This window comes from Anopheles arabiensis, chromosome 3, assembly GCF_016920715.1.
Source record: "Anopheles arabiensis isolate DONGOLA chromosome 3, AaraD3, whole genome shotgun sequence".
In the NCBI taxonomy this organism is placed as follows: Eukaryota; Metazoa; Arthropoda; class Insecta; order Diptera; family Culicidae; genus Anopheles; species Anopheles arabiensis.
The window spans coordinates 8554738-8566682 of NC_053518.1; the positions used below are offsets into that span (position 1 = coordinate 8554738).

At 48.6% G+C, this 11945-nt stretch overlaps 3 protein-coding genes across 3 annotated transcripts; 1 reads left to right on the plus strand and 2 right to left on the minus strand.

The window, feature by feature from the left end:
* LOC120900769 (beta-1,4-galactosyltransferase 2) lies at positions 1-3012 on the minus strand. The gene is made up of 2 exons (XM_040308218.1): positions 2720-3012; positions 1-2258 (listed from the first exon to the last, which is right to left on the minus strand). Exon 2 carries the CDS (start codon positions 2218-2220, stop codon positions 1267-1269), a length of 954 nt encoding a protein of 317 aa, XP_040164152.1. The 5' UTR covers positions 2221-2258; positions 2720-3012; the 3' UTR covers positions 1-1266.
* Positions 3013-3102: 90 nt separating this feature from the next.
* Positions 3103-5151, minus strand: LOC120900767 (WD repeat-containing protein 55 homolog). The gene is made up of 3 exons (XM_040308217.1): positions 4946-5151; positions 3911-4861; positions 3103-3841 (listed from the first exon to the last, which is right to left on the minus strand). Coding segments are annotated over exons 1-3 (1455 nt in total). The 5' UTR covers positions 4948-5151; the 3' UTR covers positions 3103-3339.
* Positions 5152-5531: 380 nt separating this feature from the next.
* LOC120900770 (programmed cell death protein 10) lies at positions 5532-8817 on the plus strand. The gene is made up of 5 exons (XM_040308219.1): positions 5532-6184; positions 6868-7045; positions 7139-7271; positions 7638-7802; positions 7897-8817. The coding sequence occupies exons 1-5, from the start codon at positions 6110-6112 to the stop codon at positions 7979-7981; spliced, it is 636 nt and encodes a 211-aa protein (XP_040164153.1). The 5' UTR covers positions 5532-6109; the 3' UTR covers positions 7982-8817.
* Positions 8818-11945: the final 3128 nt, after the last annotated feature.

Below are 11945 nucleotides of genomic sequence, written 5' to 3' on the forward strand. Positions count from 1 at the left end.
TTAAGTAGAATTTGATTTATTGAGTTTGGTTTTTGTTTCTTTTGCTAAGTACGAGTCTAAAAACTGCGATCAAATTTCTAACAGCAGCCCTTTTTCTTTCTCCTGCACTCCCCTACTTTGCTCGCTGCTTAGTTTTTAGTACGGTAATTTCGAAATTGTTATAACTTAATTGCGATCCTAAAAATCTTGCACCTTTGAATGTTTGTTTCCCCCCGACCTTTGTGTTCTGTTCATATCACGCAGCAAAATTTGTTGTTGTATGTTTCACTTTTTGTCGTGCTTTTGCTAATGAGTGCAAAAAAACGGAGATAAGAGAAGGGTCATTACCTTTTACTCTTTTTTTCGCATTTTGTTCTTTTTCTTTTTGTTTGGTGTGTGTATTGGGGGGTAAGAGTCTATATGCTCTTTTAAGGTGTTTTGCTTTTGTTCTCTTTTGCTTCTTCAATTGGAATTTGTAAAACTGTGTACCTACTTACAAACTATGCATTTTTAAGGTTGTATTTTTTGTTTGATTTTTCTTTCGTTTTTTTTTTGTTTGTTTGTTTAATTTCTAGTAACTTTCGCCCTAGCTCGCCCTAGTGCGCTACCCTACTGGGAAGGGGTGTATTAATAAATAGGAAAAAGTTCTCTATCTCTAGTCGCGCTCGTAATTTGCTAGCACAAACGGTGTGTATGTGTGTGTGTGTTGCTATTTTGGAAAAACTCAACCAAACACGTGCTCTTCGATTTGCTCATCGAACCACACACACGCCACGTGTTTTGTAATTGCGCTCGTTTGCTTAGGAGCATTTAATAATGTTAGCTTCCATTTCTTCTTCCCTTTTTTTGGTATTGCTTGTTTCATCCCCTGCTCTGCTTCCTGTGGGAGCTAATAGTAGCGCGTGAATTAATTGTAAAACGTTTGCGATCCAACATTATGCGCTGCTTAATGTCGTTCTTTTTCTTTGTCGTTATTAAGGCAATATTTGCTTACTTCTCCATCGACCTGCACTATCATAATAAGCGATTAAACGTAGCAAAACAAACGAACGGACTGCTTAAAACCATGAAACAACTAATAAAGCTTCGCTAAAATCACTAAACACTAAATAATACATCGTTGTGCATGCATTTGTGTCCTATCGCTGCTAAGGAATGCAACTGAACACCTACGGGAAACGGAACTAGTAGTAGGAGCAGTGAACGAGAATTTCCCGCAAAAACTTCCAACTGTCACCAAAACACAATCCTTCCTAACGCCTAACCTTCACTGTTCCCTTCCCTAACTTAAGTTTCCACCAGCACGTGCGTGAAGAGGTTGTGCAGCTTGAAGCCGACCTGCTTGTAGACGAGCGAGTTCAACCCGTCCGTGTGGTAGCGCTGCTTGCCGTTCCGGAGAAACGCTACCCGGTCCTTGTTCGGCGTTTCCTTCCGGTGCTTCAGCATCGAGTACTGGCTGTACGTTGGGCTGAAGCGACAGATTTCGATCTGCTTGTTCTGCAGCCGCCCGTACAGATCGTCATCCTCGCCGCCCCAGCCGCTGAACATGTTCGACATGCCGTTGACGTTGAGGTACACGCTCGATTCGATCGCTACCGCCCCGCCGAACAGGCCCCGGTACGGCAGATTGTACCGGAACTCGTCCAGGCTCGAGCACATGTGGCGCGGTTTGCGCGAGCACGCATACAGATGGCCCAGATTCATCGGCATCAGGTCGACGTCGTGCAGCACCAGACACGGGTAGTCGAATCCGATCGCAATCATTGCGCCAATGTTGAACAGCTTCGCCCGATTGAACGGTTTCGGGTCGTACTGCTCGATGACGAAGATGCGGTAGTGAATGCGCTGCCTCCGCAGATAGTTATGCATGTAGATGAGGAACTGGTTGAGCTGCCGTTCGCGCTGCCGGTACGGCACGATGATGGCCGTGCTGAAGCTCGGCAGGCAATCCTCCGGATAGTACTCTCCGCCCAGCCGCACATTGTTGTTGATGATGTCCTCGGTGTACGGGGGCCGGTAGAGGGACAGATTCTCCTCGATGACCTCACTGTAGTCGCACCGCAACCCGTTACGCATCAGCGAGATGTTTTTCGTCGTCTTGCGTATCAGCTGATCGTAGATGTTTTCGCCCTCGATGTACTCGTACAGGCTGGCGAAGCGGCCCGGCCACAGGAAGTACACCATCAGCAGCAGGTAGCCCACGTACGCGTAAACGCTGTTCGACAGTCGGAACGTTATCATGGTGGGGCAAATCAGTCGCTTTATGGCCACCTTTTTCACTTCAAAGAGAGAGAGAGAGACCTTTTTTTGTCGTATCAGATAATTAGATGTCCCACTGCAGCACACTTTCGTGACCGGTTCGATGGGGGTGGGGAGAGACAGAGAGAAAGAGAGATGGGAGGAAAACGGCAACTTAGTAAAGGAAAGTGAGGAAAATGAGCACGTAATGAGGGACAGAAGGGACAAGAAGGTCCAGCTACTTGGACGACCCAGACAGGGTGACGGCGAAGCGGGACGGCACTACTAAATGCGTCGAACGGTTCGATTGCACTGGATTGACACGCGAGCGCGAGTGCAGGTGCACTTTTGCATGCTCGTTGCGGTGTGCGGTGCCGAAAAACTGGCAAGAAGAACAACAACACAACCACCGCGGCACCGACAGCATGCGCTTCGTTCCCCGAAAAACCCGAACGGCGGTGATGATGATGATGATGGCGACGATGATTATTGCGCTACCCACAACAGCACGCGGAGTGTGTGCGGCGGTGTCGTCGTCCTGGTTTTTCCAAGCCGGCTATGCTGGCACACTTGGCGAATGCACGGACCGCGTAAACACCAACACACTTCCCACTATTGTTTCTGAGTTGCTTTGTTTCAGTAGCGTGTGCACGAGATGGAGGGGGACCAGTTTTCCACCGCTTTTCTTTCGTCCTCTGGCCAATATTCACGTGCCGTGCCGTTCTCCGCGTGTGCCTCTGTGTGTGTACTACTGCAGGGAAAACAACCCCCACTTTGCCGGGGATCAAAACAAACAACCAAAAGGGGAAGCTGTCTCGGCCGTTTTGACAGCTTGCGTTTACGCCCGCCGGTTGAGCGTTTGAAGTGAGATTTCCACTGGCCGCGTATTGTGGAGTAAGGTAAAATACATTTTTATTTTCATCGCTTAACAATTTTATCGCATTTTATCTCCTGATTCCGTGCCACAATTCCGATCCGCAACGCGTAACACGGGCCCTTTCGGGCTGGCTTTTAGCACGCAAAACGTTATTACACAAAATATTACCTTAATGTAAAATAAAGAACTTTCTCCCCCTCCTGCCTTCCCTGTGCTTGTCACGCTACGGCTGCCCCGCGTGGCCGCTACTCATCGTCGCCCAGCCCGGCGAAGAAATCCTTCGCATTGGTGCGCTGCGACGAAGGCAGATTGTGCCTCAGCATGCGCTTGTCCGGCTTGCTGTTGTACTTGATGCCGTCAAAGTCCTCGAAGTACTTCACGTTCCAGAAGCGCACATCGTTGTCGTGCGAGCTGGACGCGATCAGCTCGCCGCTCCCGCTAATGTCCAGCGTGTCCACCGCCATCGAGTGCTGCCCGACGATGCCGAGCACGCGCCCCGGCACCATGTGCATCGCCCGGAGGATGCCGTCCTCGCCCGCCATGACGGCAATCTGCTCCGTAATCGGCACCATGCGGTTGGCGCTCGCCGACGGCCCGGTAAATGCGTCGCAGTGGTACGCAAACTGGCCCCAGTTGTAAGTGTAGTAATTGCCCTTGGACGTGCCCACCACCAGCTTGCTTTCGCGCTTGAACATTCCCATGCAGTTGAGCTCCTCCTCGTACGGTTCTGATTGCACGTACATTTTGCTACAAAAAAGGGGGAAAAGTAGGATCAATGTACAAAAAAGCTTGCTGTTTTCGCACGATCTGGCTTACCGTTGCGCAATGTTAATGGTCGTGAGCAAACCGTCCCCACTCGTCAGCAGAAGGTACTTTTGCTGATGCTGGTTCGCCAGCAGGGACGACACAAAGTCCTCCACCGGACGGAGCGAAAACACCGCATTCCGCTCACGCACATCCCACAGCTTCACCTCACCATCGTCGTCCCCGGTCGCAAACAGATGCTCCCCGAGCACCGTCATCGAGTAGACCGGCTCGTCGTGGGCCGATTCCCAGAAGCGCTTGAATTTGCCCGTCTCCGCATCCATCACCACGATCGACCGCTCGCGCCCGGTCGAGATGAGCGACTTCCCATCGGGCACGAACTCCACGCAGCGGATCGCTTTCGTGTGCAGCTCGTGCGTGGCCGCCAGCACGTTCGCGTCGTTCGCGTACCGGTACATCAGCACATCGCCCACCGACGTACCAACCGCCAGTATGTCCTCGCACGGATGGAACGACAGATCCACCACAAAGTCCTCCGTCTGGATGTCTGGCGGCTTCGAGCGCGGCTTCTTGATCTCCGAAATGATCGCCTTTATCACCTCGTCCTCCTCCATGTCCTCGTCGTAATCGTCAATCACACGGCGGGCGGGCGCTTCCTCCGCCGTGCCCTCGCCGTTCGATGTGGACGCCTGTGCCGCTCCGGGCTTGTTGCCGTTCGCCGCATCTTCCTCCGCCTGCCCGTCCGAGTCCGAGTCTAGGCTTGAGTCGGACATCTGGCTGTCGTCCTCCACCTCGTACGTGTCATCGCTGTCGCTGCTCTCGTCGGCGTTTGGCATGTCGAACGATTCGGCCGGCGCGGATACGTCTTCCCCCTCGGACAGATACTCTACCAGCCCCTCGAGCTCGTCGGGGCGCACTGCCAAAATGTACGGTGCGAGATCGATTTCTTCCTCTTCTTCGCTGTCGTCTGAATCACGGAAGTAGGGCGATTGAAAATTCCTCCTGCAAACAATCAAAACAATGTAATTGTAGGTTAGGGGAGCTTTCGTACGATCGTAGCCCCTTCCCTTCCCCCTTAGCACTTACATTCCACCGCGTGGAGGCACACACAAAATTAGGCAACTGCTAAACACAAAACGGAGAATTCACGGAGAAACTGAATGCTTTCGATTGCGCTCAATAACAGCCCCCGTAATGGCTGCTACGCATTTTCTGTTTTTCTTTATCAACGTGCAAGCGCGGCACACATTCCGCGGAGGGCAAACTTTTGTTATGACAGTGCTTTCGATACCTGTTGTTTTTTTTTCTTTTATCTTGACAGAAGCACAGTGGTCGATGCCACTCGGACTAAAATTTCGAAGAACGGCGTAATATTTCACACAAGGGAAATATTTCGAACTACGGTGAAATATTATTTTTTAAGATTTTGAGAAAAATGGATGTAAAGTGATCAATTGTTGTGCATTATTTAAGTATTTTTTTGGCTCTGTGAATTCTATCCGACCAGAAACAAGCATTAAAAATCCAAAAATAGAGATCTAAAAATCTGTTTTCAACGAAACATTTCGAGTTATACAAACCGCCCAACTGTTCTACACATCTGTTCTACCCAATATTGACACGTCAAACGTCAACAAGCTCACCTGCTCCTCCCCCTCCACCTACTTCTGAGAAACGTCAGAAAATATTTACGTGAACTGGTTTTATTTCGTGTTTTTTGTTGCTCCACTAAAGAGTTGCTGCACAGACAACACAATATTCGCCAGCGCAATAATTCACACAGCAAATATCAACGAAAAGCGTCTTTGCGCAAATTGCCAATCAGTTCAGTTACGCGAAAAACGTGCTCGGCTTGGGAAAGTGTCGCGTGCTTCTTTGCCAAAGCAAACACCGTCCAAATGAGCCAACAACTGCTGACTGGCAGAGGTCCGCTTGTGGAGGTCGTCGTCGTCGTCGTTTAGAGTGTGCTAGAGGGAGGGAGCTGATCTCGATTTCCGTGACTGTGTTTTATCGCGAAACTATTGTGCGTAGTTCAGTGGGGGTGGTGGCGGTGATAAAGGGTGGTGATTCATTGCATTCCGCATTCCGATAACAAGTGTAGCGTCCGTGTGAGTGTTTTGCTTGAAGCTGATAAAGGCACAAACCTTCCAAAAGCAATCGAAACAACAACCCACAGCCAGCAGTTCCACCTCCCAGGCAAACACCACCACCCACACCTTTCGCCACGAGCAGGAGGAGTGTTGGCAAGCGATGACAATGGGAGATGATGCGCCCGTCGTAACCTCCCTGGTGCTGCCAATTCTGATACGACCGATATTGTCCCAGGTAATGGCAAAAAAGCTTCATCACACCACCGCGTTAATCTAGCCCCTCGCCCCCCCCTGCCCGGTCATGTCCCGAAAAGGGGTGAAACATGGTACGGCAGGGAAAGTCGTCTTTCTTGTTTTTTAGCGCCCGTGTGCGTGTGTCCTTCTATGGGGGGCTTGGCAGGCCGAGAGAGCGAAGGCTGGTCGCGTTTAATGTGCGAACCTTTTTGCATAAACCACTTTTTTCCCACTTCCTGCACGGCGTTGCTTATGGGGCTTCCAACTTCCTCATACGACACACACAGACAGGTTGCTCATTACCAGGATGTGGTGTTTACGATTCACTTTTCACAGCGCTAATCGAATGATTACAGAGTGTGCCATGAAGCCAAGCGAGCGTAGAGGCGGGTTGCGTCTATGTTTACTTTGCTTCGAGGTGGAAAGTACCACACACCTCCCGACGGTGGCATTTCCGTCACCGCAGGATGTGGAAACAGGTGGTGACATTAAACGACGATCGCTCGTGTGCTATTTGCCATTTGCTAGTTCGATTTATGGGTGGCCGTTAAATGGGGCTGCTGTTTGGCAAATGCCCCCTTCAAATCGAATGCTGCCACCAATTTCCCATTCCATTGCATAACGAACGATTTCTCATCCTCTCTCTCTCTCCTTCTTTCTATTTCATTTACCTTTCCGTTGCAGCTGGAACGGCGCGATGTGGTCGCCTCGCAGACGCTCCGGGCCGCGCTGACCAAGGCGGAACAGAGCCACCCGGGGCTGACGTACGATCTGGTGATGGGCATCATCAAGAAGGGTGACATCAACGTAAACATGAACGAAAGCATCCTCAGACTGCAGGGTGCGGCCACAGACACGGACTGTAAGTTATTTACACTCGCTGTACGTTCGACCGTTCGCAATGCTCCTTTGTAATCACACGTGTTTGTCCTGCTTGTTTTTTTTTTCGTTGCAGTGATTGAATATCGGCTCAATCGGACGGAGGATGCATTCCAGGAGCTGAACAAAAAGTCGGCCGCACTGAAGCGAATCCTGAGCCGCATCCCGGACGAGATCGCTGATAGGAAAACGTTCCTGGAAACGATAAAGTAAGCAAAAAAGAAGGACGCGAGGTTTTGCGTTTTTTAATTAAACACACGCACACAATACACAGCAATTCTTTTTCGTGATGAATTCGCTTTTTTACGAAAAATCCAGCAAGAATTCTACGAACTGTATCTCATTTCCTGTAGCACAAATGTGCACCGTTTGTTTGATTGTGCATGCATAATTGGACGGTATCTGCGTGGCAATTAATATTTTCCCCACATATGCTCTTTCCTCAATTGTGTATTGAGATATGCTCGCAATCACTCCATCCATTATTAATTAAAACCAGGATTTTACCCCGAATTATCGCTCGATACGCAGCGTGAGTAACGCATTCTTCTGTTATTAATTTTTGCCTTCACCAGAGAAATAGCCAGTGCCATCAAAAAGCTGCTCGATGCGGTTAACGAAGTGGTCGGCTTTATACCGGGCTCGTCCGGCAAACAGGCGGTGGAGCAGCGGAAGAAGGAGTTTGTCAAGTATTCCAAAAAGTTTAGCACCACCCTAAAGGAGTACTTTAAGGAGGGAGAGTAAGTATCGTAAATGAGTTGTATTTTCGATGTTGTTTACAGTAATTCTAATAACTCTTTCGTGTCATTTTCTCTATCTCTCTTCATCCCCCAGGGCTAATGCCGTATTCGTAAGTGCCCTGTACCTGATACACCAAACGAATCAGATTATGATAACGGTGAAGAATAAGTGCGAGTAGTGCGATGACGGTCGTCAAAGGGCTGGGAAGCAAAATCATGAGTATTTAATGATAGAGAAGTTTTGTTACTTTGTTTTCTCTTTTTTTGTATTGTTTTCTGTTAAGTCTATTTCCCCAACGGCGGCGTCCGTTCAATGCATCAGAATCAGTACTACACAGAATAGGGTAGGGCCTGTTTCTAGCGATCGTTGTTTCCCCATTTTAATATGCGGCACGTTTCTTAAGACTAGCAGGAAGGTCGCAACGCAAGATAGAACTGGCGCTGGAGTTGGAAATTGATACGAATATTTACATTTTCTGTAGTGGAGGGAGGAACAGCCACTAACAGGTATATTGGATGGTGCAACCGTTTGTGCTAAAGCAAGAAGGCGAAGCAATTTATAATGATGAGAGAGACTTTAGTGAAGGGATGGAAGGAAGGATTAGGATTATTATTACAATTAATATAGTTAATATTATTCTCGCTCCACACACAGACACATGGGAGAAGCAGAAAGGACTGTTAGAGCAAACAAGAACACTATAGGAAGAGACAGAAATAGAAGAAAGAAGGGAAGAGTGCGGAATGCAGCATTGTATTAGAGAAAAAGGCTAGCAAGGTTCAACAAGAAATCGTCTATATATACACACACACACACTCCCATACAACTACTTTGAAATGTTGCCGACTAAAAGAAGAAGAAGAAAGAGAAGAAGATAGCGCGATTATATTAAAAAAAATCCTATGATAACGTTATTATTTCTTTTTACTATAAAACAGGAAGAACGAACCGCGTGGAGCCGTGTGAAGCAAAAATATTAATAAAAATCCATACACATCTATAGTTTTACACAGACCGTCGTCGTCGAGTGGGTTTGTTCTGTTTAACCGAAGCACGACGAACCGTTGCCCCTTTCTGTCCCGTGGACCAGCATATTAATTAGATTATTCCCTCGGGCAGTGCTACAGCGCGAAATGAAGCGTGTAAAATGGTGAAAATGCGCTCGACTAGCTTGGAAAAGCGGCGAAAGTGTACACGCTTGATAAAATGCCAACCATTAGGCTAGTGGACTTCCTTCTGACTCTTAAGCTCCCACTTGAGACCACCCTCGACACCACCACGGGCCAGTGCTGGTGATTCAGTGCAGCGAGTGAAGTAATGAGAAGCGTTGGTTCTTCATTATTGCTTGTGCATGGAACACAATTTGTCCTTCGTTTCTCGTATTTTTTAAACGAGAGAGAAAAAAACGTGCAAAATAACAGCTAAAAGGTCAAACCGGAGTGTTGATCTTACGCAACAACAGTGTGCATCCAACACAATAGATTAATGTTTTGAAAATGCTCCCACAAAGCATAATATTTTTTAGCAATTTTAAAAGTCATTCTCCGCATTGTCCCGCATGTTTTAGACAGGGAAGAAAATAACAACAGCACACGCCCTCTTTCTCTGCCATTCGCCGAGTGACGACGCGTGGGGATCATCCCAGCGGAGGTTGTGTGTTGGTTGGTTATGCCAACCTTAGCTAGCTCCACGTGGGAGAGCGCCTTTTGGGAAAGTATCCATTTTATCGTCCTTCCGTCGTGTGTCCCAGGCAGCAGTCAGCGGTGAGGAAAATGAACTGAAGAGCTTTTGCGCCCGGGGAAAGCCGTACGCGAGTAGGCGCCAATTGAAGGCGCTATCGAGTGGAATTGTGTCGGAATGTTGCAAGGGAAACTGTACATGCGCGAACATAAAGAACCAACTGTAGAGTGTTTATGTGTGGGATACAATAGAGAAAATCATACAAGCAACGAGAAGAGCGTTAACAAACATTATCTCCTAAGAGGAATTCCATTCCGTGCAAACATAGTTGCTTCCTTTTGGAGGAATGTAGAACATGAGCTCCAGAGAAAAAGCCCAATGTTAATGAGTGTGTGTCAGCAACTGCACGGTACGGTAGGTACAACATCAAGGACCCACTCAAGCTCGATTGAAGAGGGGGGGGGGGGCAACACAGCTTGAAATTAATTGGGATTTTTCTACGGAATTTCATTGCGAAAAAGTGTAGCGAAAACACGAAACTTATCCTCCATCCGGGGCTGTCGATTGATTTGAATTATACATTCACCATTTTTGTGTGCGGACCCGATCGATGGAAAAGTTGTTAATTAGTTCCCAGCGTGAAAATCTTCCCTGCCTAGATAAGGCAATTCCGTTGAAGGGGAAAAGAAAACACGCCAATAACAACATCGCATCATCTAAAGTTCATCATATCGATAACGTCCGATGCCGTTAGATATCCGAGATACACCCCATCGTCCCAAATTTTGAAGAAGGTGTGTCTGGGGATGGAAAATGTTAAATTCATTGTTTTTGCTGCCTTACCGGAGGCGCCATCCCAACGTCCAGCGCTCACGCAGCATTTTACCCTATTAAGGTTAACCGTACCCTTCTTCACCCTCCCGAGCAGTGAAGGTTTCGGTCGATGTAACTAAAAATCCCTTCTCCTTCTATAATCCATCCACCCGGGCCGAATGGTTTGAGATATTAAAATCTTGTCCAATCAATTTCCTAAATCCTCACCCTCCCTTCCATCCACAAACTTAAAAGCTAAACCGGGCGTTCGAATTGCTTCACCACCGTACGCTCATGGAGATGATTCAGTGTCCCCGAAACACTGGCGGGGGGACGAAGGTACGTCGGACGATCTCCATTGCAGATTGGGAATGATTTCAACATCGCTGTTAGAAATGCACACACACACCGAGGGAGAGTCCATTCATTTCCGTTCCATAATGCATGGGGATACCGATGTGTATGGTAATCCTCCGAAATCCTTCGCGCCACAAGCACTGGAAGAGCATGAAATGTGTACTTGCACAGTTTGGGCAATTTTCAATGTGAATCCAATCAACAGCTGACAAGTGATTCCCGGGAATGGCATCTTCGGTTGGGGTTTTTTTGTTTGTCCCGAGCAACCCCCTGTCGACGGGAAATGGAAAAATCCTTCCTCCAACTACGTAACTACGCATTCGGTTCCACGTGTGGTGTTTGCGCAAACGGGGCCTCAATGTATGTACATTCGCGTGAGCAAACTGCCTTTCAAGGAGGAGTGGTGGTTGTTGTTGTTGGGTGCGATGCAGGAGCTGATGTAACCACAGTGTGGGAGATGCCAAAAAGAAGAAGAAGTTATAGGGGAAGGGGGATGATCCCACTTTAGAGCAAGATGGTACTGTTTACCTTTTGCGCAAACGGTAGAATGTAATCCACACGCTCGGGTGCAACACGAGGGAAAGAAATTTCATTGTCAAACCCAGAACTCCGTGGACTTTTGGAGTGTGACGGGGACGGGCGAAGATTGCAAGCATTGGAGACATCCATCCGATACGCCGCATGTCGTCGACCGGCATCGGCATGTGCTGGCGGCATGCTTGGCGCAGGATGTTTATATGATACCGTGCAACGGGCGTGGATTTTTCGCACCGCTTAGATTTTATTCCTGCTGCTCTTGCAAACGTTCGTCAACGCACGTGCGTTCATGTGTGTGTGTGCGGAGCTTGGGGACCGACCAACCTCGGTATGATGGAGAACAAACAAAAAAAAGGCTAACCAGCAACTAGATTAAGAGACACAAAGGCAAAGATAGGCAGAGATGCAACGACTAGTGCGCGAAATCTCCGGCAGCTCTCTCCAGCACAGCTTTTTTTCCCATCACACGCTGTTTGCAATAGCGGCCCGCCCTCCCACTCCCGGTGGGCCGAAACGCCAGATTCACCGGGTGAGACGGACGCAGAAACAACTGGGGGAAACATGAACTTGCGCCTGATCGCACGTTGCCGGCCCACGTGAATCCGCGCGCCCCGCCGGGTGGCCGCGGTTTTGGTATTGGTGCGAGCGAGCGCATTACTGCGTTGGGGTCGGTTTGTGTTTTGTATACCGGGCCATGGCCCCCTTTATGTACACATACAGCGGCAGCGGCATCTTCATCGACGCGTTTGTGCACC